Source organism: Stigmatopora argus, chromosome 3, assembly GCF_051989625.1.
Source record: "Stigmatopora argus isolate UIUO_Sarg chromosome 3, RoL_Sarg_1.0, whole genome shotgun sequence".
NCBI classification, from domain to species: Eukaryota; Metazoa; Chordata; class Actinopteri; order Syngnathiformes; family Syngnathidae; genus Stigmatopora; species Stigmatopora argus.
This window is the reverse complement of record NC_135389.1, coordinates 2,310,494-2,337,667: the sequence shown is the minus strand read 5'-3', so window position 1 is coordinate 2,337,667 and position 27,174 is coordinate 2,310,494. Positions and strand designations below refer to the sequence as shown.

Sequence of the window (27,174 nt, the reverse complement as noted above, 5' to 3'; positions counted from 1 at the left end):
GCATGAGACGCATCTTTTTCTTGTTTATCAGCTTCAAGGACCCTAGTTACAATAGACATCTCAGCTCAAGGGAGGAGTGTAAACCAGGCATGAGAAGTCGATAGTCAATGACCCAAGTTACAATAGAAGGTTTAGTTCTCAAAACAGATGAAGGTAGTGCCAACGGATCTTCTCCATATTCCAGCTGTCCAAGAGGATTGACCTTCCTGTTGTTTAGTCTAACTCAGGAGCAAGCATTTACATGGTTGCAAGCAGATGTACTATACTTTTCTAATGTTAATAGAAGCTAAGTAAAGCAAAGCGTTCGTCACTGCGAGCAGATATATAATAATGTAAGACTAATAAGCTAAGTAAAGCAAAGCGTTCTTCATTGCGAGCAAATATATAATAATGTAAGACTAATAACCCTAACACCAGCAGATTTGATCATTTTTTTCTGTTGTTCTGTTTCTGTTCTGTATGTAAAATTTGACCACAACTGTATATATACATATACATACAGTTGTGGTCAAAAGTTTACATACACTTGTGAAGAACATAATGTCATGGCTCTCTTGAGTTTCTAGTTATTTCTACAACTCTGATTTTTCTCTGATAGTGATTGGAACAGATACTTCTTTGTCACAAAAAACATTCATGAAGTTTGGTTCTTTTATTACTTTATTATGGGTGAACAGGAAAAAAAGTGATCAAATCTGCGGGGCCAAAAATATACATACAGCAGCGCTAATATTTGGTAAGATGTCCCTTGGCCATTTTCACTTCAATTAGGCGCTTTTGGTAGCCAACCACAAGCTTCTGGCAAGCTTCTGGTTGAATCTTTGACCACTCCTCTTGACAAAATTGGTGCAGTTCAGTTAAATTTGATGGCTTTCTGACATGGACTTGTTTCTTCAGCATTGTCCACAAGTTCTCAATGGGGTTTAAGTCAGGACTTTGGGAACGCCATTCAAAAACCTTAATTCTAGCCTGATTTAGCCATTCCATTACCACTTTTGTTGTGTGTTTGGGGTCATTGTCCTGTTGGAACACCCAACTGCGCCCAAGACCCAATCTTCGGGTTGATGACTTTAGGTTATCTTGAATAATTTGAAGGTAATCCTCCTTCTTCATTATCCCATTCACTCTCTGTAAAGCACCAGTTCCATTGAAAGCAAAACAGCCCCACAGCATAATACTACCACCACCGTGCTTGACGGTAGACATGGTGCACTTGGGTTAATGGCCTCACTTTTTCTCCTCCAAACATATTGCTTGGCATTGTGGCCAAACAGCTCGATTTTTGTCCTGTCTGACCACAGAACTTTGCTCCAGAAGGTCTTATCTTTGTCCATGTGATCAGCAGCAAACTTCAGTCGAGCCTTAAGGTGCCGCTTTTGGAGCAAGGGCTTCCTTCTTGCATGGCAGCCTCTCAGTCCATGGAGATGCAAAACACGCTTGACTGTGGACACTGACACCTGTGTTCCAGCAGCTTCTAATTCTTGGCAGATCTGCTTTTTGGTGATTCTCGGTTGAATCTTCACCCTCCTGACCAATTTTCTCGTGTGCGCGTGTGCACATATGTACATATATACATATATACATATATCCATATATACATATACATATATACATATATATATATATATATATATATATATATATATATATATATATATATATATATATATATATATATGAAATGTGTCTTAAAGGTTGAAAAGTTCAAAGGGGGTGAATATTTTCACAAGGCAATCAAAATATCTACTACCAAATTGATATAACTTCATAATTTTCAAAGGGATTAGGGGGTAGTATTCTAATACTAATGCTAATTCAATGTAAAATATGACTACTAACGAAACCACTTCTGGAACGAATTAAATATGTAAATAGAGGTGCCATTGTAGTTGGATGAATCATATCAATATGACCACAAGTGCGGCAAGCAGGAGCTCCGTGAATGTTTAGTTGCGTATTTTAAAATATTACCTCACCTGTAACGTTTTATCCAATGATTGATGTTTACACAGCGTAGGTTTGTTGTCAAATCCCGGGTCTCTTGTAAATACGGAAGTGTGAATATTCACCGGACCAAAAAGAGTCCAGTCCAAACTATTGACTTTCCTGGCATGAATACGCCTTCATAATGCCTCAAGAACATATGATCTCCTTGATTTGAACTGTCCTTTCTGCAATCATATATTTTCTTTCTAGATGTTACACAATAGAATTCAAACTGTTTCCACATTTTCAGATCTCTGGACCGTCCCGCAGCAACAACCGTCTTATGGTGGACGACCTATTGACACCTTGTTCGCCGGGTGACCCTGCTGCCCGAGAAATGACCTGGATGGATGTGCCGAGTGATAAGCTTTTGGAGCCTATCGTCTGCATGGTGATCATATTACATATTATAGGAATCAGTCCAAGATTTAGAATAAGAACAGGATTCCTTTAATTAGGTTGTTACATAGTGAGATTAAAGATGGCGCCTTTTGAGTTCACAACATGTTATTACATCAGCGCTATAATTTTATTGATTTCATCTTTCTTAAATGAATATCTAAGATTACACTAAACAAAGTATGACTGTGGAGTAATATGAAAATTAAGTTTTTGCAACAATTTTCTGAAATAGCCTAAAATAATTTTCGCATGCACAAAATAATAATACATACCTGTCAACCAATGTTCCCTTTAATTTTCCGTTGGTCTGAGCAGAAAGTCAACCTCCCTGAGCGCACTGAGTACCAGTGTGAGCGACATCATCGGTACTCGGATGATTCGCCTTAAGACGTTTCGCCGACGGACGTTTGACAGACGGGCAGGTCGCCGAATGGACGTTCCGCCGAACGTTCATTCGGCCGAACGGAGGTTTCGCCGAAACGGGATTCGCGCGCTCGCCCCGCCCCCGGATCGTGTGTGTACAAGTTTTTCAACCTCGGCCCGCGGGCCATATACGGCCAGTTAGGATTTTTAATCCGGCCCGCCGCCGGTGTTGTCCAAATTATAGTAAAAATCAATGTTAGTCTACCATCAATGGCAGCCCGGGAATAAGCACTCTTGGGCGGGCAGATTGTAGCAGAACCGAGCCGAAAAATGACAGCAATCGGGTCAAATCCATCCTAAAACAGCATTTAATGATTAAATACAAATACTGGAGCTCTTTGGACATTAGAACCGAGCCCAGGGAAGTGAATTCCTCGGTAAAATGTCGTGATGATATCGCGATCGAGGCAAAAAAAACGCCTATATACGTCCATTCGCCAAACGGCTCAAAATGCTCTCAAATTCGGTCAAATCCAGCCGAAAACAGCGTTTAATGATTAAATACAAATACTGGAGCTCTTTGGACATTAGAACCGAGCCCAGGGAAGTGAATTCCTCTGTAAAATGTCGCGATGATGTCGCGATGGAGGCAAAAAAATGTCCATATACGTCCATTCGCCAAACGGCTCAAAATGCTCTCAAATTCGGTCAAATCCAGCTGAAAACAGCGTTTAATGATTAAATACAAATACTAGTATTTGTATTTAATCATTAAACTAACAAATACTAGTATTTGTATTTAATCATTAAACTAACAAATACTAGTATTTGTATTTAATCATTAAACGCTGTTTGAACGAACGTTCATTCGGCGACCTGTCCGTCTGTCAAACGTCCGTCGGCGAAACGTCTTTAGGCGAATCATCCGGTCACGACATCATCATTGCTCGCTATGGGCACACCAGTATCACACCTGGCACAAGCAGGTGCATGTCAATGTTCCCTCTAATTTTTCATGTAAAACACGAAAAACATAAGTGGACAGAGCTACTGCCACTGGCTGCCGCTTAAACGGCGCCATCATGAAGAAAGGGGTAAAAAAAAAAAAAAAAAATCTTTTTTTTTTTTTTACTGCGCGCCATAGGATTGCTGCTGCGCAGAGAAGACGAGAGTAGTGCGCAATTGCGCACGCGCGCAGCTTAGAGGGAACAGTGCTGTCAACGTATACAATTTTCCCGTATTTTATACTTTTTTTATCATTTCAAATTGTGTACGCCATGTAGTTTTGTATGGGAATTTTTTTTTAAAGATTTTTTTTTGTAAAACCGATCTTGGTTTACCCATTTTGGCTCTAATCCGGAATGTCTTGTTCACTGGTAGCAGACAAACGCACAGGCATTCCCCTTTCACAGGTCCGCTTATTCACTGTATATGTACAGGTAGGTGTTTTTTTTCCCTGCTTGGCATTGCAGCCTGTCGCACCTCCTCCAGTGCCCATGGGTCAGCTGCAGAGTCATCAGCCAGAAATCACCGTATATTGATGTTTCGCTCCTTTAATTCTGGAACATCTCCTGGTGGCGGAGCAGTGACAGAGACGTATCCCTGTCACCCCCTGCAGATGATAGCTGTTGTCTCCTGCAGCCATTGGTGGGTTTAGCTGTTGTTTCCCCATCTCCTGTCCTTCCTCCTAAGCCAGAGCCGAAAGCTGCCTTTCTCCGCCTCCTCTGCCAGCTCTTTTATGGCCTTCCTCAGGCTGCCTCCAGACACCCCTGCGTCCCTCGGAGGCATGTTGTTGACAGCCCGACGTAGCCTGGGCAGCCAACCTCGACTGGGTAGATAGTGCACTTCCAGCCAATTTCCTGGCAGTCAGCTGCCAGCTCCAAGTATTTGGCCTTCTTGCGCATGAAGGCGGCCTCAATCTCCTCCTCTGATGGTTAGTTTTATGAGGTGCACTGCTCTTGCCTTGAAGGACCATACCACAGTGTCTGGGCGCAGTGATGTGGTGATGATCTCCGTGGGGAATCGGAGCTGCCTGTCATCAGTCCAAGATTTAGAATAAGAACAGGATTCCTTTAATTAGGTTGTTACATAGTGAGATTAAAGACTCAAAAGGCGGTCATATCAATATGACCACAAGTGCGGCAAGCAGGAGCACCGTGAATGTTTAGTTGCGTATTTTAAAATATTACCTCACCTGTAACGTTTTATCCAATGATTGATGTTTACACATGCGTAGGTTTGTTGTCAATTCCCGGGTCAGGCATACCTCCTTCCCGAACAATTGGTGGAGGTTACGAGGACAGGGAAGCGTGTCATAGGTTGCGCGAATGAGTAAGCTGATCCTTGCCTGCAGGATCTTCCACAGGTTGGACCAACTGATGTTTCGGTTGACAACCCCCCTCCCAGGTTGTCCAGCTTCCTTGTCGGCCCTGGGACACGGCCTTCATCTTTCCTCAGGACCTGTTCATGGCGCCATCTGTAGCGCCCCTGAGAAAGTGTGGTCTTGCAGCCTGACAAGATGTGTTGGAGGCTAGCGTTGGGAGTGTTGCAAAGTGCGTAGCATACCTCCTTCCCGAACCATTGGTGGAGGTTACGAGGACAGGGAAGCGTGTCATAGGTTGCGCGAATGAGTAAGCTGATCCTTGCCTGCGGGATCTTCCACAGGTTGGACCAACTGATGTTTCGGTTGACAACCCCCTCCCAGGTTGTCCAGCTTCCTTGTCGGCCCTGGGACACGGCCTTCATCTTGTAGCGCTCTTCCCCCATCCTTGTCACCTCCACCACCACAATCTCCTTCCTCTCCTTACGGTTAGCTCTGGACCAGAATCGCGGTACTTCTCCCCATCCTAGCCATGCTCTTCCTGCCTGAACTCTGCCCATGATCTCCTGATGCTGCAGTCTATTGATGGCTTGGTCAACCTCGGCCTGGGCGTTCCACCTCCGGCCAGTGGGAACCGTGATGTTGGCATTCTTTACTGACTGGTCAGTGGACTCTCTTAGCCCGAGAACCAGCCTAGATTTCTCCTGCCTGTAGCCCAGACTGATAGACTGCAGTGGCAGTTGCAATGCATTCCTTCTAAAGAGGCCCGTTTCGGAAAGGCACCATGGTAGACCTAGCCACTTACAGATGAATGAATTGGCTTTTCATCCATCTTGCTCACAGTGAATGAGGAGATCTTGCTCATTTTCAAGGGCCACATTACCTTTCTGTAGAGTATGAACTGGTAGCACCAGACCTTGAACTTTCCGGGTTGGCTCTGGTCAATCCTTGTCAGCCCATCACTAAGTTATCTCATGATGGTGCTCTCCATCTGTTTATCAGACAGCTCTGCGGTGTACTGCCGCCCTAGACTTTTGATGGGTTGCTCAGAGAGGAGGGGGATTCTTTCTCCCCCGACAATGAAGGTGGTATTGTCGTTTCTGACTCCTCTTCTGAGTGACAGACTACGGGAGTTGGAGGGTTTGATCTTCATCCTGGCCCACGATGTCAACTTGTCCATTCTCTTCAGCAGTCGAGATGTGCATGCTGCTGTCTGAAGGAGGCTGGTAACATCGTCCATGTAGCTCCTCAATGGGGGTAATCTCTGGCCAGATGGTAATTGGATTCCTCCAACCATTTGTCTTGCGCCTACGAGGATTACCTCAAAGGCTGCCACAAAGAGGATTGGAGATATGGCGCCCCCCATTGCAATTCCCACTTCTAACCGCTGCCACCCGGTGGTGAATTCCTGGAGGGCAAAGCTCATCTGCAGGTCGCTGAAGTACAGTGCTACCAGCTTCTTGATGCAGGGAGGCATATGGAAGAACTCCAAGGCGTAACATATCAGCAGGTGTGGGACAGATCCATTTTGGCTCTAATCCGGAACGTCTTGGTCACTGGTAGCAGACGAACACGTCATTGTCGACTGCTAATATTGTCATGCTTTAAGCATGATATGCGCACGCGCATTCCCCTTTCACAGGTCCGCCATTCACTATAAAAATATAGCGTGTCAGCAAGCAATGTACCCAGACAGTCAAGATGTCAGCGTCATACAGCGACATCTACAGACAGAATTTTGAATTTAGTGCACACAAAAGGCGCGTCGACTGATTGGGCATCCCGTCCACTTTGGGGACAATTTTAGACTTTTACATGCACCCTATGTGAGTTAATATGTCCCGCGTTGCATTTGTACGATTTATCGGTTTATTATCACTTAACATGGTTATTGCAATCATTATTAAGGGGAGCAATTGGCCGAGGTTGACTGGTATGATAATATAACATTTTATTTCAAAGATCTGTTAAAGACATCAAGGACACTTTACATCTGGAAATGAAAACAGATAAAACAAAATAGGATAAACAAAGCACAGTTTAAAAGCAAAATCAAATTACAAAGAGATTGAGACGCAGACAAACAGTGGATCATTTTGGATACGATAATTGAAACAGATATGTTTTGAGACTGGATTTGAAGAGTAAAACGGTAGTGATGAAGCAGATATTCGGGGTTAGGGAGTTCCAGAGTTTGGGAAGTTTATGTAAACAAAGGTAGCAAGCTGGGCACAGGGAACAAAAGGTGGAGGGTAAAAGAGGAGTGAAGTGGTTGGGGAAGAGTGTTAGTGCTAATCAGGTCAAAAATATAGGATAGAGACAGACCATTAATAGCCTTAAAGGTAATGAGGAGTATCTTGTACTTGGTTCTTGGTTTGACTGGAAGCCAGTGAAGTTAACGGAGGATGGGAGTGATGTGATCGGTGATAGGGGTGTGTGTGATGAGTGAATTGCAGTTGTCAATCCAGGAAGTGATTAGACTGCAGTTCAGAGTGGTAGCTGTGGGGGTTAAGAGAGGGGTAAAGACGAGATATACTGCGAAGGAAGCACAAGGAAAGTCTGCTGCCCAGGATGACTTTCAGACACTTACTGTATTTACTCACATATAAGCCGTATTTGTCTCTAAAAAATAATGACTTAATCGAGGGTATGGTTTATATCTGCATAAAAAGACGACATGCACAAAACTGCATTGTGAAAAAAGATGAAACACCATAATGCAAGACAATGCAGCCGATACGGTCATTTATTTCAAAATAGAGAAAAGACAAACTGATAAAATGCTAAAGAAAATTGATTCTGACATCTATGAATGAAATTCAAGAAAGAAAAAAAAACGTATATTGCATAAAACGTGAAAAAAACGCACTTGTGCCTGTCACTGCTCGCTCACGGCGTCGCCATCTTGCCGTACTTAAACGTGTTCTGACTGGCCAGACGTGAGTAGCCTAGATACATGTTTGTATTGTTTACCATGTCATCACATCCCAATAGTTGTTAAGGTTGATCGAAGGTCTTGCGGTCGATTGTTAAAATTGATACCTGCGTAATATGTGTATCCGGTACACGGTCGATTGGTCGCCGGTCTTTTGGTCACCGGTCTTTTGGTCGCGGTCTTTAGGTCGCCCGCAAGTTTGGTCGTCGTCTTTTGGGTCGCCGGTCTTTTGGTCGCCTGATCGGCTGCTGCCATCTACTGTCAATTTATTAAATAGCAGATGATGTTTTTATTGAAGCAGTCCAATGAACCTTCATTCTCTCTGGGAGAACTTGCAATGTTTAAATACTTTAGATTAGATGGTCATTTTTATCAAACAAATAAAAGTATTAGTATACTTTTAGTTAGACAGTTTTTAGATCGTTTCAACAGTATTTAGACTCTAAATACTGTTGAAACGATCTAAATACTGTTGTAATGATCTAAATATCTAATATCAAATTAACAATAAGAGCACTCATTTAACACATCGGCTGCTGCCATCGACTGTCATAGGCGTCCAATGAACCTTCATTCTCTCTGGGAGAAATAAGAGCACTCATTTAATACATCAGCTGCTGCCATCGACTGTCATAGGCGTCCAATGAACCTTCATTCTCTCTGGGAGAATGAATGGGAGAATCTCTCTTAAGGTAGAAAAATGGTTAAGAATGCCCAGAAAAGTGTCACAAAAGCGGAGTAATAGTTTTTAAAACAGCCATTAATGATTAAATACAAATACTGGAGCTTTTCAGACATTAAATGGGGGTGATTTTCCCTGGGGGAATACAGCTATAAACCTCGGCGCGACCAAATGCGACGACCATTGCGAAAGGGCCTAAATTTCACTAAAACGGGGCAAAATTCACACTTATTGATGAAATACAAATACCGGAGCTTATCATACATGACTACCGGGCTCTAGGGGTGATTTTCCCGGGGGAAAGACAGCGATAAAAGTCGGAGCGACCAAATGCGACGACCATTTGCAAAAGGGCCTAATTTTCACTAAAACGGCGCAAAATTCGCACTTATTGATGAAATACAAATACCGGAGCTTATCAGACATGACTACCGGGCTCTGGGGGGGATTTTCCCGGGGGAAAGACAGCGATAAAAGTCGACGCGACAATATGCGACCATTCGCAAAAGTGCCAAAAATGCACTAAAATGCGGTAAACTCAGCACTTAGTGATGAAATACAAATACTGGAGCTAAAATGACAGTCGATGGCAGTAGCTGATGTGTTAAATGAGTGCTCTTATTTCTCCCAGAGAGAATGAAGAAGGTTCATTGGACGCCTATGACAGTCGATGGCAGCAGCCGATGTGTTAAATGAATGCTCTTATTGATATTTTGATATTAGATATTTAGATCGTTTCAACAGTATTTAGATCGTTTCAACTGTATTTAGATCGTTTCAACAGTATTTAGATCGTTTAAACAGTATTTAGAGTAAATACTGTTGAAACGATCTAAATACTGTCTAACTAAAAGTACTAATACTTTTATTTGTTTGATAAAAATGACCATCTAATCTAAAGTATTTAAACATTGCAAGTTCTCCCAGAGAGAATGACTTGGACTGCTTCAATAAAAACACCATCTGCTATTTAATAAATTGACAGTAGATGACAGCAGCTGATCAGGCGACCAAAAGACCAGCGACAAAAAAGACCGGCGACCCAAAAGACGACCACCAAACTTCCGGGCGACCTAAAGACCGCGACCAAAAGACCGGCGACCAATCGACCGCACACGTGTGTATCCCATGCTATTATTGCACCCAGAGGCTTGGTGAACACTACTGCTACGGACAGACTTCCTGGTTGTCCTAACGTTACTTGCTTTTTGAATTTGTCTCGGGAGGAGCACCCTTACGGTTTTAGAACACATTGGAAATGATTGTACATTTGAGATTATGAAATAAAACAAAATTCCACCTTGATTTTTTTTCGTTTTATTTCTTGTTCGAAAGTGACAACTATTGGAGTAATATGAACCATCGAAATAATTGAGATATTTTGACAGAAGCAATATGGCTGCCACAACATCTTAAACTTCTGGTAAGAATTTTGTAATTTCTGTAATTAGAAAGCATCAGGTTGTCATCAAGATAGTCTTATTTCTTTTTTCAAATTGAATAATTTAATATGTTGCATTTACAAAGACAGGCATATTAACTTCCTTGATATTGACCCTAATGATGTGCTTTTCAGGCGGTCCGGTGGTGTGAGTGGTTAGTGCGTCGGCCTCACAGCTCTGGGGTACTGGGTTCAAATCCAGGTCACGTCCACCTGTGTGGAGTTTGCATATTCTCCAAGAGCCTGCGTGGGTTTCCTCCGGCTACTTCGGTTTCCTCCCACATTCCAAAAACATGCATGGTAGGCTGATTGGACACTCTAAATTGCCCCTAAGTATGGGTGTGTGTGCATGGTTGTCCGTCTCCTTGTGCCCTGCGATCGACTGGCCACTGATTCAGGGTGTCCCCCGCCTCTGGCCCGAATTCAGCTGGGATAGGCTCCAGCACCCCCCACGACCCTAATGAGGATGAAGCCGTTCAGAAAATTTGATTAGATGAGATGATGTGCTTTCGATTCATACAGTATCTCAGAAATACCACATGCGTTGATTTTTCTTAAGATTTTCCCCTTCAAAGTAACATATGTACTCCCTAATAAAACCATGAATATGGAGGTGAACATTGTGAATCAGGGGGTGCCTATACGCGAGAAATGATAAAACTCGACAATTTTAAGGGTGCGGCTTATATGAGAGTAAATACGGTGGCCTGCGTTGAGGAAGAGATTAATACATTTTTGATGTGAATGGAGAAATGATTGTAGTTGGTGAGCTGGGTGGAAGTGTCTACTAGTAGAGTAGGACCTGAGGCTCGGGATCCATATGTGGCTCTTTCTATGGGTGCATATGGGTCTCCACTAACCTGTGAGGTCAAATATGGAAATCACTGGTGAGAGAGCTGAGTCCCGAACGCACTAATAGGAGCGTCACTATTGTGGCGATTTCAAGCTTAATGTTCCTATAGCCCAGGGGTAGGGAACCTATGGCTCGGGAGCCATATGTGGCTCTTCTGATGGGTGCATGTGGCTCTTCGCTAACTTGTGAGGTAAAATATGTATTTAAACCGCTGGTGACAGAGCCGAGTCCCGGATGCACCAATAGGAGCGTCACGTCGGCACTATGGCGCTGACACTACCTCAAACTTCAATCATCTTTTTCTTTTCATTAAACTTTTCTGCATGTATATTTTCATTGATTAACAACTAAGTAACAGTGTTGTCAAAAGAATTGTACTTTAAAAGTGGTAAAATGACCCAAAAAAGAAAAATCACATCTAATTTTCACATTTTTACTCTTAAATTCGGAATGTCTCTCAAGGAATACAATTTGAAAATAAGAATTGTTCATGGCTCTCTATGTCAAAAAGATTCCCGACCCTTGCTATAGCCTGTCGACACGCCAGGCAGATGTTTGAGCTTTCGACGTGCATTACATAAAAGCATGCACGAAGAGTTGTCCAAATTAAAATCCACAAGTATTTGTTAAACAATCCGGTTGACTTTCAAATAATAATCGAAGAATAAACCAAAGCAAACTACGTGAGTAATTCAGGTCAATAAAGTATGCGATAAAATATGCGATAAAATATGCGGTTGTAAACTGTTTGCCTTCCCACACTGTCACCTGTCCCACGTTTTTATGGATGAACCATTCAAATCCGGGTCAAGCCACCAGGGCATGTCAAAGGGCGGAGTTTCACATCACATGACACTCAGCTAAGTCAAAGTACGCTAAGGTTCAACAGGGAGATATAACAGTAATGTGTTTCGAAAAGTTGGTAGCCCGCCATATCAGGAATACAATCCCTCCCTCAGTTGACCCTCACCAGTTTGCTAATAGAGCAAACAGGTCCACTGAGGATGCTATAGCCATTGCATGGGTCCCTGATAATGTTCCCGGCTCTGCTGAGGTAGCGAGGGCTGGCAATGTCTTCCAGTGAGGGCAGAGAGCAGCCAACGATCTTCTGGGCAGTGTTGATCACTCTCTGCATGGCCTTTTTGTCTGCTGCCGTGCTTCCAGCGTACCACACTGTAATGCTGTATGCCAGGATGCTCTCCACAGTGGCTCTATAGAAGGTTACCAGAAGCTTAGTGTCCAAGTTGTTCCTCCTGAGTAACCTCAGGGAATAGTCATTTCTGGGCCTTCTTCACCACTGCCGTGGTGTTGGTAGACCAGGAGAGCTTGTCCGTGACGTGGACCCCCAGGAAATTGAAGGACTGGGCCCTGACTACACATACTCCATTTATGAGGAGTGGGGCCAGATCTGTGCTGTGTTTGCGAAAGTCCAGGATTATTTCTTTAGTTTTCGTGGTGTTCAGTGTGAGATTGTTCACCAAGCACCACGAAGACAGTTTGTTGACCTCATCTCTGTAGTTCGACTCATCCCCTCCTGAGATGAGTCCGACCACGGTGGTGTCATCGGCAAATTTGATGATGGAGTTAGACTGCTGGGTCGGTGTACAGTCGTATGTGTACAGGGAGTACAGAAGCGGACTCAGTACACAGCCTTGAGGGGAGCCAGTCCCCACGTAGTTCCCATGGTGCTCCAGGTGGCTCAGTGCTGTGTGTAGTGCTACGGCGATGGTGTCCTTAGTGGACCTATTTGCTCTATAAGCAAACTGGTGAGGGTCAACTGAGGGAGGGATTGTATCTCTGATATGGCGGGCGACCAACTTTTCAAAGTACTTCATGATCACAGGCATGAGTGCAACAGGCCTATTGTCATTCAGGCTGTCAATGGTTGGCTTTTTAGGGACAGGGATAATGGTGGCAGATTTCAGGCAGAATTTAATGATGGATTGTTGCAGGGAACAATTGAATTTTTTTGTGAAAACACCAGCCAGCTGGTCAGCACAGGCAATGAGCACCTTCCCAGGTACTCCGTCGGGGCCAGCAGCCTTCCTGGTGTTCAGTCCGCATTACCTGTCTCACTTCATGTTCCTGAAGCTTCAGTGTACTGCTGCAGGGTGGTGGATGTGTTGAGACTGGGTCTGATTTATTAGTCTCAAAGCGGGCAAAGAAACGGTTCAGTTCCTCTGCTCGTGAGGCATCTGCGTTAACAGACACATTATTGTCATTGTAATTGATAATGTGTCTTATTCCCTGCCACATCTTTGGTTTCAGCCAGAGATGGTCGGATCCAGCAAGTTGAGGGAGGGGTGTGGCTCTATAAGCATGTTTGATGTTGGAATAAACATGGTCTAGAGTTTTATCTCCTCTGGTGTCACACTTCACGTACTGGGTAAACTTAGGCAGAACAGTCTTTAAACATGCTTTGTTGAAGTCACCAGCGACAATAAAGACTCCATCGGGGTGGTCAAGCTGCTGTTCTTCTGCAGACTGTGACCGAGGTAGAGAATATGCAGAGTCACTCTTCCAAGCTTATCCACACAGTTCCTCAGTAGTCTAGAGCTGAAGACAACAGTAGCAGAGTAGAGCCCCTCGACTCCGTTGCTGGTAAGCACCGACAGCTCTTCCATCTTATCCCATGATGGAATGGTTGGTCAGAAGCGTTGCCTCTTCTCCCGGCACTTTTGTCCAGCTCCGAATCTCCGGCGGCACCGAGGTGTTGCTCCTGCTGCATATTGTAACAGCTAGTCCCATGTGTGTGACAGCGTAGGCTTTGCTGAATGGTTCCAAAAAAGAAGTAGCCCAAAGAAGCCATGCTAACAAAAAAAGGAAAGTTGTAAAACATTAAAGTACCAAGTAAAGTAAAAAGGAATGTATTAAGAAATATTAAAATGTAATTAAAAAAGATAGAAAAGCTGTAAAACACAAAAAACATAAGTGTACAGAGCTACTGCCACTGGCTGCCGCGTGAACGGTGCCATCTTGGAAAAAAGTGTTTTAACAGTGACAGTGTCCGTGTAGTCCTGGAGGTTGTGGTGTTCAAAAAGTTCCCAAATGGTGTGGGAAAAACAGTCCTGCAATTGAGAAAGGGCGTCCTCAGGTCATGTTTTTATTATCTTTATTTGTGGTCTTGTTAGCCTCCGGAGTGGGGTGTATGAGTGAGTGAGAGGGACAGGCAGAGATGGTCGGATCCAGCAAGGTGAGGGAGGGATGTGGCTCTATAAGCATGTTTGATGTTAGAATAAACATGGTCTAGAGCAGGGGTCTCAAACTCGCGGCCAGCGGGCCAACTGCGGCCCTCGGGACGATAATTTGCGGCCCCCGTCTTAATATGAAAGATTAATGTTCGTGCGGCCCGTAAGATTGATATGAATGACACTTGTTGTGTTCGGAGCTGAATGAACCAATCACGGTGAGGTATACGGCTCTGGAGGGCGGGACATCGGCCGGGCTGTCCAGTGCCTCGTTCACTCACTCATTCATTCCTCCAATCAGCTGGGCGGAGGAGAAGCCGTGAAGCCCTCCGCTGATGATCGAGGGGGGCCCGGCGTTTCTGGTAGAACGCCTTTTGGACGTCCGCCGCCGGGGTCGCGGCCTGCACTACCTGGTGGACTGGAAGGGGTACGGTCCTGAGGAGCGCAGCTGGGTTCCTGCCCGCCACATCCTCGCCGGGGACCTCATCAGGGACTTCCACCGGGAACACCCGGGGGCCCTTCGTCGCGGGCCAGGTGGCCCGCGTAGGGGGGGAGGTACTGTCAGGCCCCAGACGAGATTGGTGGCTGGTTGCGCCCGCCACCCAACCACAGGCCCTGCCTCTAATGACTCGAGGGCTGCCAGGTGTGAGTCATTAGCCAGTGAGGAGTATTTAAGGCCACCTGGAACAGGACCACGCTGCGGGATCGTCTGATCTGCTCACAGTGAGGATTCCGACTACCCTCGGCCTCCACGACGACGACCACGGATACGACTAACGACGCGCCGACGCCATCCCCTCAGGTGCCTGGCCTTCCACTTGGATCATTCTAATAAAGATTCGAGAACCAGACTCACAGCCCTCGCCTGCTTTGGGGTCTTCCACCCCCCGATCATAACAGGAATACAATTTGAAACGTCATTATACTACGAGACATGCTGAGGAGTACGAAAAATACCAGGGAGATGAGAGAGCCAACCAGGTTGCCAGTCTTAAAACATGTCTTCTGAGGCAACAGGATTTCTTCAAGAAGGCTACCAAAGACAGTAATGCAGCAGTCGAAGCTAGCTACGCCGTTTGTGAGTTGATTGCTAAAGCAGGAAAGCCATTTACAGAAGGTGAATTTATCAAAAAGTGCATATTACAGGCTGCACATATTGTCTGTCCAGAAAAGAAAAGTCTGTTCAACCACATCAGCCTTTCTGCCAACACCGTGGCAGAGCGCATTTCTCACCTGTCAAGTGACATTTATGATCAACTGTGTGAGAAAGCACAATGTTTCAGTGTATATTCAGTGCCTCTTGATGAGACCACAGACAATGCCCAGCTCGCAATATATGTCCGTGGTGTTGATGACAATTTTAAAGTAATGGAGGAGTTGCTCACAGTAATTCCAATGCATGGCCAGACCACCGCTAAGGAAATATTTCACCAGCTGTGTGATGCCATTAAGAATGCCGGTTTGCCATGGAAGAGCTTTGTTGGAATAACAACCGATGGAGCCCCATCGATGACAGGGAGGAAGAATGGACTGGTAGCACTTGTTCAAAAAAAACTGGAAGAGGAGGGTGTGGAGGAGACCATAGCTCTGCACTGCATTATACATCAGCAGGCCCTTTGCAGCAGATGCCTGAAGTTTGACAATGTGATGTCTGTCGTTGTGAAATGCATCAACCAAATCAGATCCAGGGGCTTAAAGCACAGAAGGTTCCGTGCTATTTTAGAGGAAATGGAGTCAGAATATGGGGATGTGCTCTACTTCACTGAGGTACGTTGGCTCAGCAGGGGAAACGTGTTGAAGAGATTTTTTGAGTTGAGAGCAGAAGTAAAAGACTTCATGGAGATAGACGGGGTTGCTGTTCCTGTGCTAAGTGATCCCAAATGGCTCATGGACTTGGCTTTTCTTGTTGATATCACACATGAGCTTAATGTACTGAACAAGAAGCTACAAGGCCAGGGGCAACTTGTCAGTGCTGCCTATGACAACGTGAGAGCATTCTGCACTAAACTTGTGTTATGGAAAGCCCAGCTCTCTCAGACAAACCTTTGCCATTTCCCAGCATGCAAGGCTCTCGTGGATGCAGGCACACCATTCAGTGGTGAGAAGTATGTTGAGGCCATTTCGAAGCTACAGGAGGAATTTGATCACAGATTTGCAGACTTCAAGACACACAAAGCCACATTTCAAATTTTTGCGGACCCCTTCTCCTTTGATGTGCAAGATGCCCCTCCTGAGCTTCAAATGGAGCTCATTGACCTGCAGTGCAACTCTGCACTCAAAGCCAAGTTCAGGGAGGTGAGTGGAGAAGCAGACAAGCTTGGGCAATTTTTGAGAGAGTTGACCCCCAGCTTCCCTGAACTTTCCCGAATGTTCAAGCGGACCATGTGCCTTTTTGGGAGCACATACTTGTGTGAGAAGCTCTTCTCCACCTTGAACTTCAATAAGTCCAAGTACAGGTCCAGACTTACTGATGAGCATCTTCAAGCTCTACTGAGGGTCTCCACTGCTTCCTCCCTCAAGCCAAATGTGACTCAGCTATGTGAGAAGAAGCGCTGCCAGGTCTCAGCAAGGAGTAGGCAAGAGAAGCCGTGTTCAGAATATTTCATATTCAATGTTCCATTCAAGTTCAGAAAGTTAAAGGTTAAAGAGCTGTTAATACAGACATTTGAAACGGAATAAAAATAATTCATTTTCTCTACTTTGGCAGCCAGTGTATATCTCTCATTATTATTATTTTATTTTTGTATTACTGATTGATTGATTTTTTATTCATCTTTAAGTTAATTTATCTAATTCATTATTTTTTGTAAAAAAATTAAGATATTTGATAACGTTGGAATGTTTTATCAGCGCTTTTCTTGTGGAAATCCTGATGCGGCCCAGTCTCACCCAGACTTGGCCTCTAGCGGCCCCCAGGTAAATTGAGTTTGAGACCCCTGGTCTAGAGTTTTATCTCCTCTGATGTGACACTTCACGTACTGGATAAACTTAGACAGAACAGTCTTTAAATGTGTTTTTTTGAAGTCACCTGCGACAGCATGGACTCCATCGGTGTGGTCAAGATGCTGTTTGTTTACAGTCGCTAGCAGGAGGCTAAGTGCCGTGCTAACGTTAGCATCCGGTGGGATGTAACAGCCATTACAATGACAATCGTTAGCTCTCTAGGTAGATAGAAGGGACTGCACCCTACTGCCAAGAGCTCTAAATCTGGGGAGCAGTGTGTTAATGATCCTACTGTTCCAGCACCAATCATTGTGTATATACACGCAAAGTCCCCCCTCCCCTTGCTTTTCCCTGATTCTTTGAACGATCATTTCGGAATAGCGTCCGGCTAGCTAGTGATACCGCAGCGTCGGGGATTTGCGGGTGTAGCCACGTTTCCGTGATGAAAATAATGTTGCAGTTCCTGACAAAGCTGTTGGTAGCAAGCTGAAGTTCCAAACCGTCCATTTTGTGGGTGATGGATCTGGCGTTGGTGAAGAATGTTGTATCTGTTCAAGCTCTATGGACTCTTGATACGGCTGAACCGATTTTCATGAAAATTGACACAGTTATACTTTAAGTGTCTGGGAGTAACACAGACTATGGTTTTTGTCAAAACACCCCAGATAAATATCGAAAATCGATCATCGAAAAAATCGGGTTTCCGAAAAAATTGTTCGATACGCACCAAATTCGACACACGTTTGCAAGCTACCGTCATAAATGTTAATATGGAGTTTCAAGATCATGGTCTCTCAACAGCAAAGAAAATCGATAATATATTAAAACCACCGCAAGAACATTGCTTTGCCGTCCGCAACCGTCCACAAACTGTTAGACTTGGTCTCCACCTCTCTTCCTCCATTACACTGAGCACTGGCTCCCCTCAAGGCTGTGTACTGAGTCCTCTTCTGTACTCCCTGTACACATACGACTATACACCGACCCACCAGTCTAACGCCATCACCAAATTTGCCGATGACACCACTGTGGTCGCGACTCATCTCAGGGGGGATGAGTCTGCTTACAGAGATGAGGTCAACAAACTATCTTCGTGGTGTTTGGTGAACAATCTCACACTAAACACCATGAAAACTAAAGAAATAATCCTGGATTTTCGCAAACGCAGCACAGATCTAGCCCCACTCATAAATGGAGTATGCGTAGACAGGGTCCAGCCCTTCAAATTCCTGCGGGTCCACGTCACGTACCAACTCTCTTGGTCTGCCAACACCACGGCAGTGGTGAAGAAGGCCCAGAAACGACTCAATTTCCTGAGGGTACTCAGGAGGAACAACTTGGACACTAAGCTTCTGGTAACCTTTTATAGAGCCACTGTGGACAGCATCCTGGCATACTGCATCACAGTGTGGTGCACGCTGGAAGCACGGCAGCAGACGGAAAGGCCATGCAGAGAGTGATCAACACTGCCCAGAAGATCATCGGCTGCTCTCTGCCCTCACTGGATGACATTGCCAGCCCTCGCTACCTCAGCAGAGCTAGGAACATTGTCAGGGACCAATACCACCCTGGTCACAACCTGTTCTAGCTGCTTAGAATTTACCTAGCCTTTTTTACTGGGAAATGCACTTTGTGGAGTAGCACCACCAATTTCGTTATACCCAGCTGTGTATGATGACAATAAAGGCTTTTGATTTTGATTTGACCTAGACGCATTGACTCTGATTTGGTGAAATTAACTCAATATCCAGAAAAAGCAACATATTGGTCAATAACCTGTATAAGACCGGGGACTGATATTGGAGGATTTACCAAAAAACATATTCCGTTTTGTATCCCAATGATTCTTGGAGCTATATTGTCTGGGGCCTTGTGCCCATGGTAAGGTTACCCATGACAAACTGGTCTGAAGTAACAACCAGACAAAGAATGAATCAGAAGACCTCTTATGATGAATAAGAATAGCGAACTATGTTTTCCCTCGCCTGGACCCAGGTGAGCGGGGCCCCACTCTGGATCCAGGCCTTTAGGGTGGGGCACGATGCCGACCGCACAATCTGAAGAGGCTACGTGGTCGGGTGCGATGAGTTGGGCGGCAGCCAAAGGAGGGATCCTTGGCGGTCCAATCCCCGGATACAATGGCTCTTGGAATGTGGAATGTCACCTCTGGTCTGTTGGGTGCATGAGGTTGAGAAGTACAGCTCGGACTCTGGTACTACTTCTGTCGAGGAAGGTGGACACTCATCCACTCTGGAGTCGCCCACGGTGAGAGGCAACAACCAGCTGGAGGCATAGTCATTGCCCCCCGGCTCGGTGCCCTTATATTGGGGTTCACCACTGTACACAAGAGGGCAGCATCCCTCTGCCTTTGGGTGGATGGGTGGTTTTTGTCCAACCAATCTACATGTGCTTTGTGGATTTGGAGAAGGCGTTCAACCGTGCTCCCCGAGAAGTCTTGTCGGGGGCACTCCGGGTTTATCAGATACCGAAATCCCTTATACATGGGGTACAGTCCCTCTATGACCGGTGTCAGATTCTTGTCCACGCATTAAGTTGTATCCGTTTCGAAGCATGTCCCATCGTGAGGAGGCCACGGGGCCGTAGGGAGACAATGTCTCCTGGCTGGGGTGGGACCACCTTGGGATCCTACCAGCAAAGCTGGATGAATTAGCTGTGTAGTCGGAAGTCTAGGGTTCCCTGCTGAAGCTGCTGCCCCGGCGACCCGACCCCAGAGAAGCGTTAGGTGATGATGATGTCAAATTAATTGTTCGATTAGCTTCAACCTAACAATTCATGAGCTGTTTTGTGTTTTTACATTTTGTTTGATTATCTTCAAATAAAATAAATATGAGTTGCCTTTCATCTTTGCGTTTGAGGTCAAATTTTTGTTTCTCAGCTGAAAAAAGAAGTACCTTTGCTCCAAACGGTCCTGGATACACATTCTCTCTTAAAAAATAACTACCTAGGTACTTTTTTTCTATTTATCGTATTCCAAACTGATTAGTAACGGACATGTATTTATTTGTCATCATATCCATAGATTCTATGGCATAGAAGATAGCATGTTCTGCCATAGCTTTATATTATAAACTTAAATATTAAGGCCAAGTTGCCTGGCGCGGGGACGTGAAGTCATAGAAACCTGACTGGACTCTTCGCTTCAATTTCAATTGACATTGACAGTTTTTGTGTAAATCAGTAACAGTAAAGAAAGAACATTAATGGAAACAAGCGATGTCCCAATCCTTTTGGCACCTGATAAGACTGTTTTTGGAGTCAGTCTCAGACAGTATTGAATGTTGTCCCAAGATGTTGACTGAGTCAGGACTACTTCACTTTAGAAACTAATCATAGTATTGGATATTTGTAAACACAGCATTTCTGGAGGAGGTACCAGCAGGGATCACTTTAACAATTATTTGTTTAAATATGAAATATTTTCATAGGCATTTTTTCCAACCTGCTGCTTGTAAATACTGATGTAATGTAATAACTCATATAAAGAAATTTAAACAAAAAGTCAAATTGATTACAACAAAACAATAAAAATGCCAGTTTGCATGTAACATGAAACACGCTCCTTTGTAGGGACACACTTTTTAATCGATATGTATTTCACTTATGTGAATATGAAAATGTCTCAATTTATCCCAAATGATATAAAAATCATAAATTAATTGCAATAATATAACATTGACAAAATATGAATAATCATTAAAATGTACCTGGCCTAAAACCTGAAAAAATCCATGTACAAAAATTAAGTGCTCTGACAATTTGACCCAACTTGGTGTGAATTTCCCCCCCCACATAGTCAGACATGCTGCGATCTCTTTCCACTACTCGGCCAACAGTCAACACTGATGATCTCCTCAAGGTCAAGAAGTTCACAGAAGACTTTGGGATGGAGGGCTGAGTAAACGCCACCAGCCTACCTCACCTCTTTACCTGACCTTAAGTAGGTCAACTGTTCCCCAAAACACCTCTGCCATTCTGATCATTTTACCATTTGGTTTTATTTTTTGGCTGTGTGAAGGGGGAGAGGGTTGTTTCTGCTGCTCTTTCTACTCAATACTTTACATGCAATTGTAACAGTATTTTATCTCACCTAATTAGTACTGCAGAATTAACTGTTGAGTCATGGTGGAAAATCTAGTGTCTAGTCCATCCTTTCTTGGTGAAAACTTGTCATGTCACAGTACTGGACTAAATGCAAATGTTTTCAACTTCATTTATTCAGTTGTCAGCCACCATGAATTGACTGACTTAAGATTTAGCCTTTGCTGTTACAAGGAACATACCGTACCTGCCAAGGATACAAGATCGGAAGAGAAACTATTCTCAAGTGTTAATGTACTTATATGGAGGTCTAAAATAATGGTCATTATACCCGGTCATGTGAACATCACTAATTTATGGGGAATTAATAAAGATTTATATCAATGACGTGGACATTTTTTGTGATTGTTGTGTTGAGGTTGGCAAAATTGGTGTGCACATTTAAGCCAATTGGGTCAATAAGTCACGTGTTCGATGCTTGTCATTGGGAAACACCTAACATTCAGAGCTTTCCAATGATACCAAATTTCTTTTGCAGTATTCCAATTTCCGTATTTTCACGACTATAAGGCACACTTAAAAGTCTTAATTTTTCTCCAAAATAGACAGGGCGTCTTATAATCCAGTGCGCCTTATATATGGACCAATATTAAAATTGTTATCACGATAAAATATAATAAATCAGTCGATAGGGTACACCATCCTCTGCAGGTCTCGTAACTACGGAAAGCAGCCTGCGACTTCATTTTCCCCCGTGCGCGGTACATGCCGGGATATGTAGTTCTTTTGTCAATACACCCAGTATGACGGCGAGCACACTAATTTGGTGCTCGCCGTCATTCCGGGTGGATTGACAAAAGAACTCCAGCCGCTAGATTGGCGTCAACAGAGCATTCAAAGCTAGACTGAACTATATGTGTGTGCGTGTATGTGTGTGTATATATATATATGTATACGTATATATATATATATATGTGTGTGTATGTAAGTGTGTATGTGTATATACCAGTGGCGGGCCGTCAGGGCCTTCAAGGCCTTCTCTGCTGGCCTAAGAAATATCTGAATCATATTATATTTTGTCCATCAATACGTACTTATTATTCCAAATGTTCTGTTAGCTTCCTTTCATTGCTTTTCCCCCTGGTTGCACTGCTTCCAGATGTGTGTTTTCATATTGAAGCATTTAACCAATCACATTTCAGCCATAATTTGTTGCCAGATCAGATCTGCCTCAAAGCCTGCACAATCAGTTCTTGCGGGCTCTGCTGCATTAAACTAGACTGTTGCTTTTAACCAATCAGATTTCGAGTTGGCAACCCCACAATGATTTTTCATAGGCGTTAGCATTTTGCTGGCTGGGACATGTCATTGCTTTCACAAACTATGGCTAGTAGGCGGGCCAAAGCAGTACCGAGGCAGCCGAGATCGCAAACTCCACCCACTATGGCCGACAGAAGCAAAAACAAATAGATTCTGTTTGCTCACAAAGCTATTTTCTAGACGGACTTTTTCAGGAAAAAAATGGACATCATTAAGAAAGGGCGGTCAACTCCGAAGCTAGCAAGCCTGTTACAGCCGGGAAAATGGTGTGTGGGGCACTTTCAGCGCGCTAACTTAGCTCAACAAGCAAATAGTATATTGTTGTGTTGATTTAATGCCATTTTCAAAACGGACTATGCCGGAAATATGACAGGACAGGCTCGACTTTCATCATTAGCTTCGATGGCGATAGGAAAGAAGGAAGAAAGAAAGGAGGATGGATATTGTGAAAAAATGATTTTTGGTGAGTAAAATTACAAATATGGCTATATTCCTAAATAATATTTCAATTGTGGGCCAAGTTCTGATATCTGAAAAGCTCCAGTGTTTGTATTTAATCACAAAATGCTGCTAGGAAGTGGATTTTACCCCAGTTTAATTTTTGGCGTTTCACCATTGACGTCCATTGCTGTCTTTTCCTGGGAAAAATCACCCCCCCTTGCCTGGTTGTAATGTCTCAAAAGCTCCAGTATTTGTATTCAATCAATAAATGATGCTAGGAAGTGGATTTTACCTAATTTTAGTATTTTAGTGCATTTTTTGTCATTTCACGTATGGACGTATCGACGTTCATCGCTGTCTTTTTACCGGGGAAATGATACTCCGGGCCCGGTTCTGATCTCTAAAAAGCTCCAGTATTTGTATTTAATCAATAAATGCTGTTTTTGGCTGGATTTTACCCCATTTTCGGGCAATGTTTGCCCGTACGCCATTGACGTTCATCGCTGTCTTTTCCCGGGAAAATCACCCCTTGGCCTGGTTTTAATGTCTGAAGAGCTCCAGTATTTGTATTTAATCATGAAATGCTGCTAGGAAGTAGATTTTACCCCATTTTTGTGCATTAGTGTATTGATTATTTTTTATGTGTCGCAGCTGTAGCTGCAGTAGAGGTTTTATAGCCATAAAAGTTTTTGAGGGTTGGATTGATACGTTGAAGGCGCTACCAGAAAATGCACCGCCCGCCACTGGTATATACGTATGTATGTGTGTGTGTGTGTATGTATATATATATATACATATATATACATATATACATATATATATATACATATATATACATATATATACATATATATACACATATATACACATATATATACATATATATATACATACATATATATACATATATATATACACACATATATATACATACACATATACATACACATACACATATACATACACATATACATACACATATACACACACATACACATACACACACACACACACATACACACATACACGCATACACACATACACATATACACATATACATATACATATACACATATACATATACACATATATATATACACATATACACATATACATATACACATATACATATACATATACACATATACATATATACATATATACATATACATATATACATATACACATATATGTGTATATATATATATATATATATACTGTGTGTGTGTGTATATATATATACGTATATATACATATATAGGTATATACGTACGGATCAATATTGAGCCGCAGCAGCCCCCGATTCTATTTTCCCTGTTGAAAAAGTAGTGCGCAGTGATTGCTGGCATATATAGTTCTTTTGTCAACCAATTTACAGCGGCCGTCATTTACCAGGGTGGATTCACAAAAGAACTCCTGCCGCTCGATGTTGGCGTCAACAGAGCGTTCAGAGAAGGCAGAAATGACTGACTCGATTAATTACGACTTTGGTGAGACGGAGACGTGCGCGTTGGATGCCACAATCGCCCACCTGTTCAACATGAGTTATTATGCTATTGCTGTCACGAAAATACTAATACTTTAACCTCGGAGAAAAAAAACTGTTTATTCATGTTGGGAGTGAATGGAGTTGTCAGAAAGCTGATTTGTAATCTATTAATAAAGTTTGGCTGACCTATCCTGACTGTTTTGTTGACATTCCCATTAGCGCACCGCCATCTAGTGGATGCATAATGCAACCCCAGCCTCTACTGTAGACCGGTATAATGTGGCGCGGTGGACCAGTCTAATGCGGAGCGGTGCGCCTTATAGTCATGAAAATCCGGTACTTCACATAGATTGGGGAATTTCAAAATGAATGTGATTGGACAAAAATGTTTTTTTGGTAGTCAGGTTAAAGTGAATTTCTTGGATAACAAACAAAAAGAAACTGTCTGGAGGAGGCCACGGAGCCGACCTCGGACACGCTGGGGAGAATATGCCTCCAGGAGAGCTGGATGAAGTGGCTGAGGAGAGAGAAGTCTGGGCGTCTCTGCTGAAGCTGCTGCCCCCACGACCCAACTTTGGATAAAGCGGTAGACGTCCACAATGGCAAAAAAACAAGTCCCAAGCAATTATTTATCATTATTATAACAACTTTTCTCATTTCCAGTAGCAGGGTGAGATTGAAAACATTAATATTTATTTCTCTGATGGACTGGCACTGGTTGCTCGCGGACTGGTATCGGTCCCCGGCCCGGTGTTTGGGGACCCCTGCCGTTAGGGATACAACGATAAAACACATCGAGCACACCTTCCGAGTCAAAAATTACACCATCTGATTTAGAAATAGACCACTTGGTAAATTCATTTGGCATTCCATTATTTTATTCTGTATTTAGCAATTTGGTCAATAAGCATTTAAGGTTCCAAGTGTTTATACTTTTACAAGTCCGTAGCCATATTTATGCCTTCATTGACATTGATCAGTTATCTTGATTATCATTACTCAAATTACATAGGTAATCACACTTATAATTTAATTTTATGAGATAGCAAGGCATGTGATCTTACAGATCTGGGCACCTGGAAGGGGGCAATACGCAACTATTCTCAAGCACTTGACTTCTAGGAGTGAAAGGCTAAAGTAGTTGTGTATTCCCTCTTTCAATTCAAATAATTAAAAGGCCTATGACACAAGGTTAAATTTACCGAACAATGGACCACCACATCATTTGAGAAAGGTTTGGCATTAAATATATACAAGTAAAATGTCAGTGTCTTTACATACATGATTTGAGTTACAATGCAAACAAGATAAATGATCATAGTGTGTATATAGAGTGCCCTGCAAAAGTATTCGGCCCCCATGAACTTTTAAACCTTTCCCCACATTTCAGGTTTCAAACAAAGATATAAAATTCTTTTTTTGCCTCGAATCAACAAGCACATAGATCACACAATCACGAAGTGGAACAAAATCTATTGGATATTTTAAACTTTTTTAACAAACTGAAAAGTGGTGGAGAGTGCAACATTATTCAGCCCCTTTACTTTCAGTGCAGCAAACTCACTCCAGAAGTTCAGTGAGGATCTCTGAATGATCCAATGTTGACTGATTATGATCGATAGAATCAACCTGTGTGTAATCATGCCTCCATGTAAATGCACCGGTAGCCTGATGAACTAGTGTTCACTAGTGTGTAGCCGGTGGCCTGATGAACTAGTGTTCATCAGGCCACCGGCTACACACTAGTGAAAGTATAAACATGAGTAGATAAGTTATTTGAAGCGAGATGTAATTGTTACTGTAACAAATAAAGTGCGCTCATGTACCCTCGTGTCCCATAGGGTATCAGATCTACATTGTGAGCTCACTGTAACAAATTCGTGCACATTTACGCTATTTGTTACGGTTCCATTTACAGTTTGCTGCAAATAACTAGCAACCATCACACCTTATTTCTACCACTGTTCCCTATCATTTTTAATGTCTGGGCATACAGACATTTATCTGCTGAATGTGTCACTTAAGATAGTCAAGATTCCATTTACCGTAGTTCAGAGCTGCCAACTTCCGTTGACCCAATTTCAGGAGTACCCTTGTCCCATTTCCGGAGTGAATGTGATTCACGCTAAAATCGATATAAAATGTAAAAAAAATAAGCGAAGGACAATTTAAATCAAACTGTTATTATCATGTTTTTACATTAATTGAAATATTGTGTTTTTGCAAACTATTGAAAAAGTACAGCATAATGAAAATAAGTTTATCTTTGTATTTGGGTCCTTCTACATGTTTTACAGTCAGTACTTCCACCATGTATCACGCTGTAGTCGTACATGCATGTTTTGCAATGTGGAAATGCCGGTCCTTTTGGAGACGGCCTTGTTGGGGTATTGGCAGGTCTGGTGGTGTAGTTTGAGTATGTAAAGATGTGCTCGATGTGCTGTTTGACTTTGAGCTCACTACCTATTTCATGCACATGAAATAAATACCCCGTACGCATCCATGTCACATCTAGCGCTCTGTACAAAACACTGCACCATTTGAGTTTTAGTAAGAATGGTCCAGCCATTTTATTGCTAAATCTTGCTACGTTTCAAGTGGCTCTCTGGCTGACAAGCAGTACGTTTGTTGCGATGGTGAGGGAAGGTTGGCATCAGCTCAGGCTCACAAGCTGCACAACACAGAGGAAGAAATAAGATTCAGATTAAAATTAGTAGACCGGAAGGAACAATTGCATTTGGCAACAGTTTAC

The 27,174-nt window shown here is 43.2% G+C and overlaps 2 protein-coding genes across 12 annotated transcripts in view; one reads left to right on the top strand and one right to left on the bottom strand.

Moving 5' to 3' along the window:
- vps4a (vacuolar protein sorting 4 homolog A) overlaps positions 1-27,174 on the top strand; it is a 131,591-nt gene that overhangs the window by 93,669 nt on the left and 10,748 nt on the right. For 5 of the 7 annotated variants that reach the window (XM_077595858.1, XM_077595860.1, XM_077595856.1 and 2 more), the window contains one exon: positions 2,237-2,377. In XM_077595858.1, coding sequence (XP_077451984.1) covers positions 2,237-2,377 — 141 coding nt within the window. Of the gene's footprint in view, positions 1-2,236; positions 2,378-18,482; positions 21,566-27,174 lie in introns of those variants that run through there. The other 2 variants (XM_077595855.1, XM_077595854.1) reach the window with 2 other exon arrangements.
- cdk10 (cyclin dependent kinase 10) overlaps positions 25,279-27,174 on the bottom strand; it is a 49,900-nt gene continuing 48,004 nt past the window's right edge. For all 5 annotated transcript variants that reach the window (XM_077595866.1, XM_077595863.1, XM_077595861.1 and 2 more), the window contains one exon: positions 25,279-27,093. In XM_077595866.1, the coding sequence (XP_077451992.1) occupies positions 26,999-27,093 (95 nt within the window). In that variant the 3' untranslated portion in view covers positions 25,279-26,998. The remainder of the gene's footprint in view (positions 27,094-27,174) is intronic.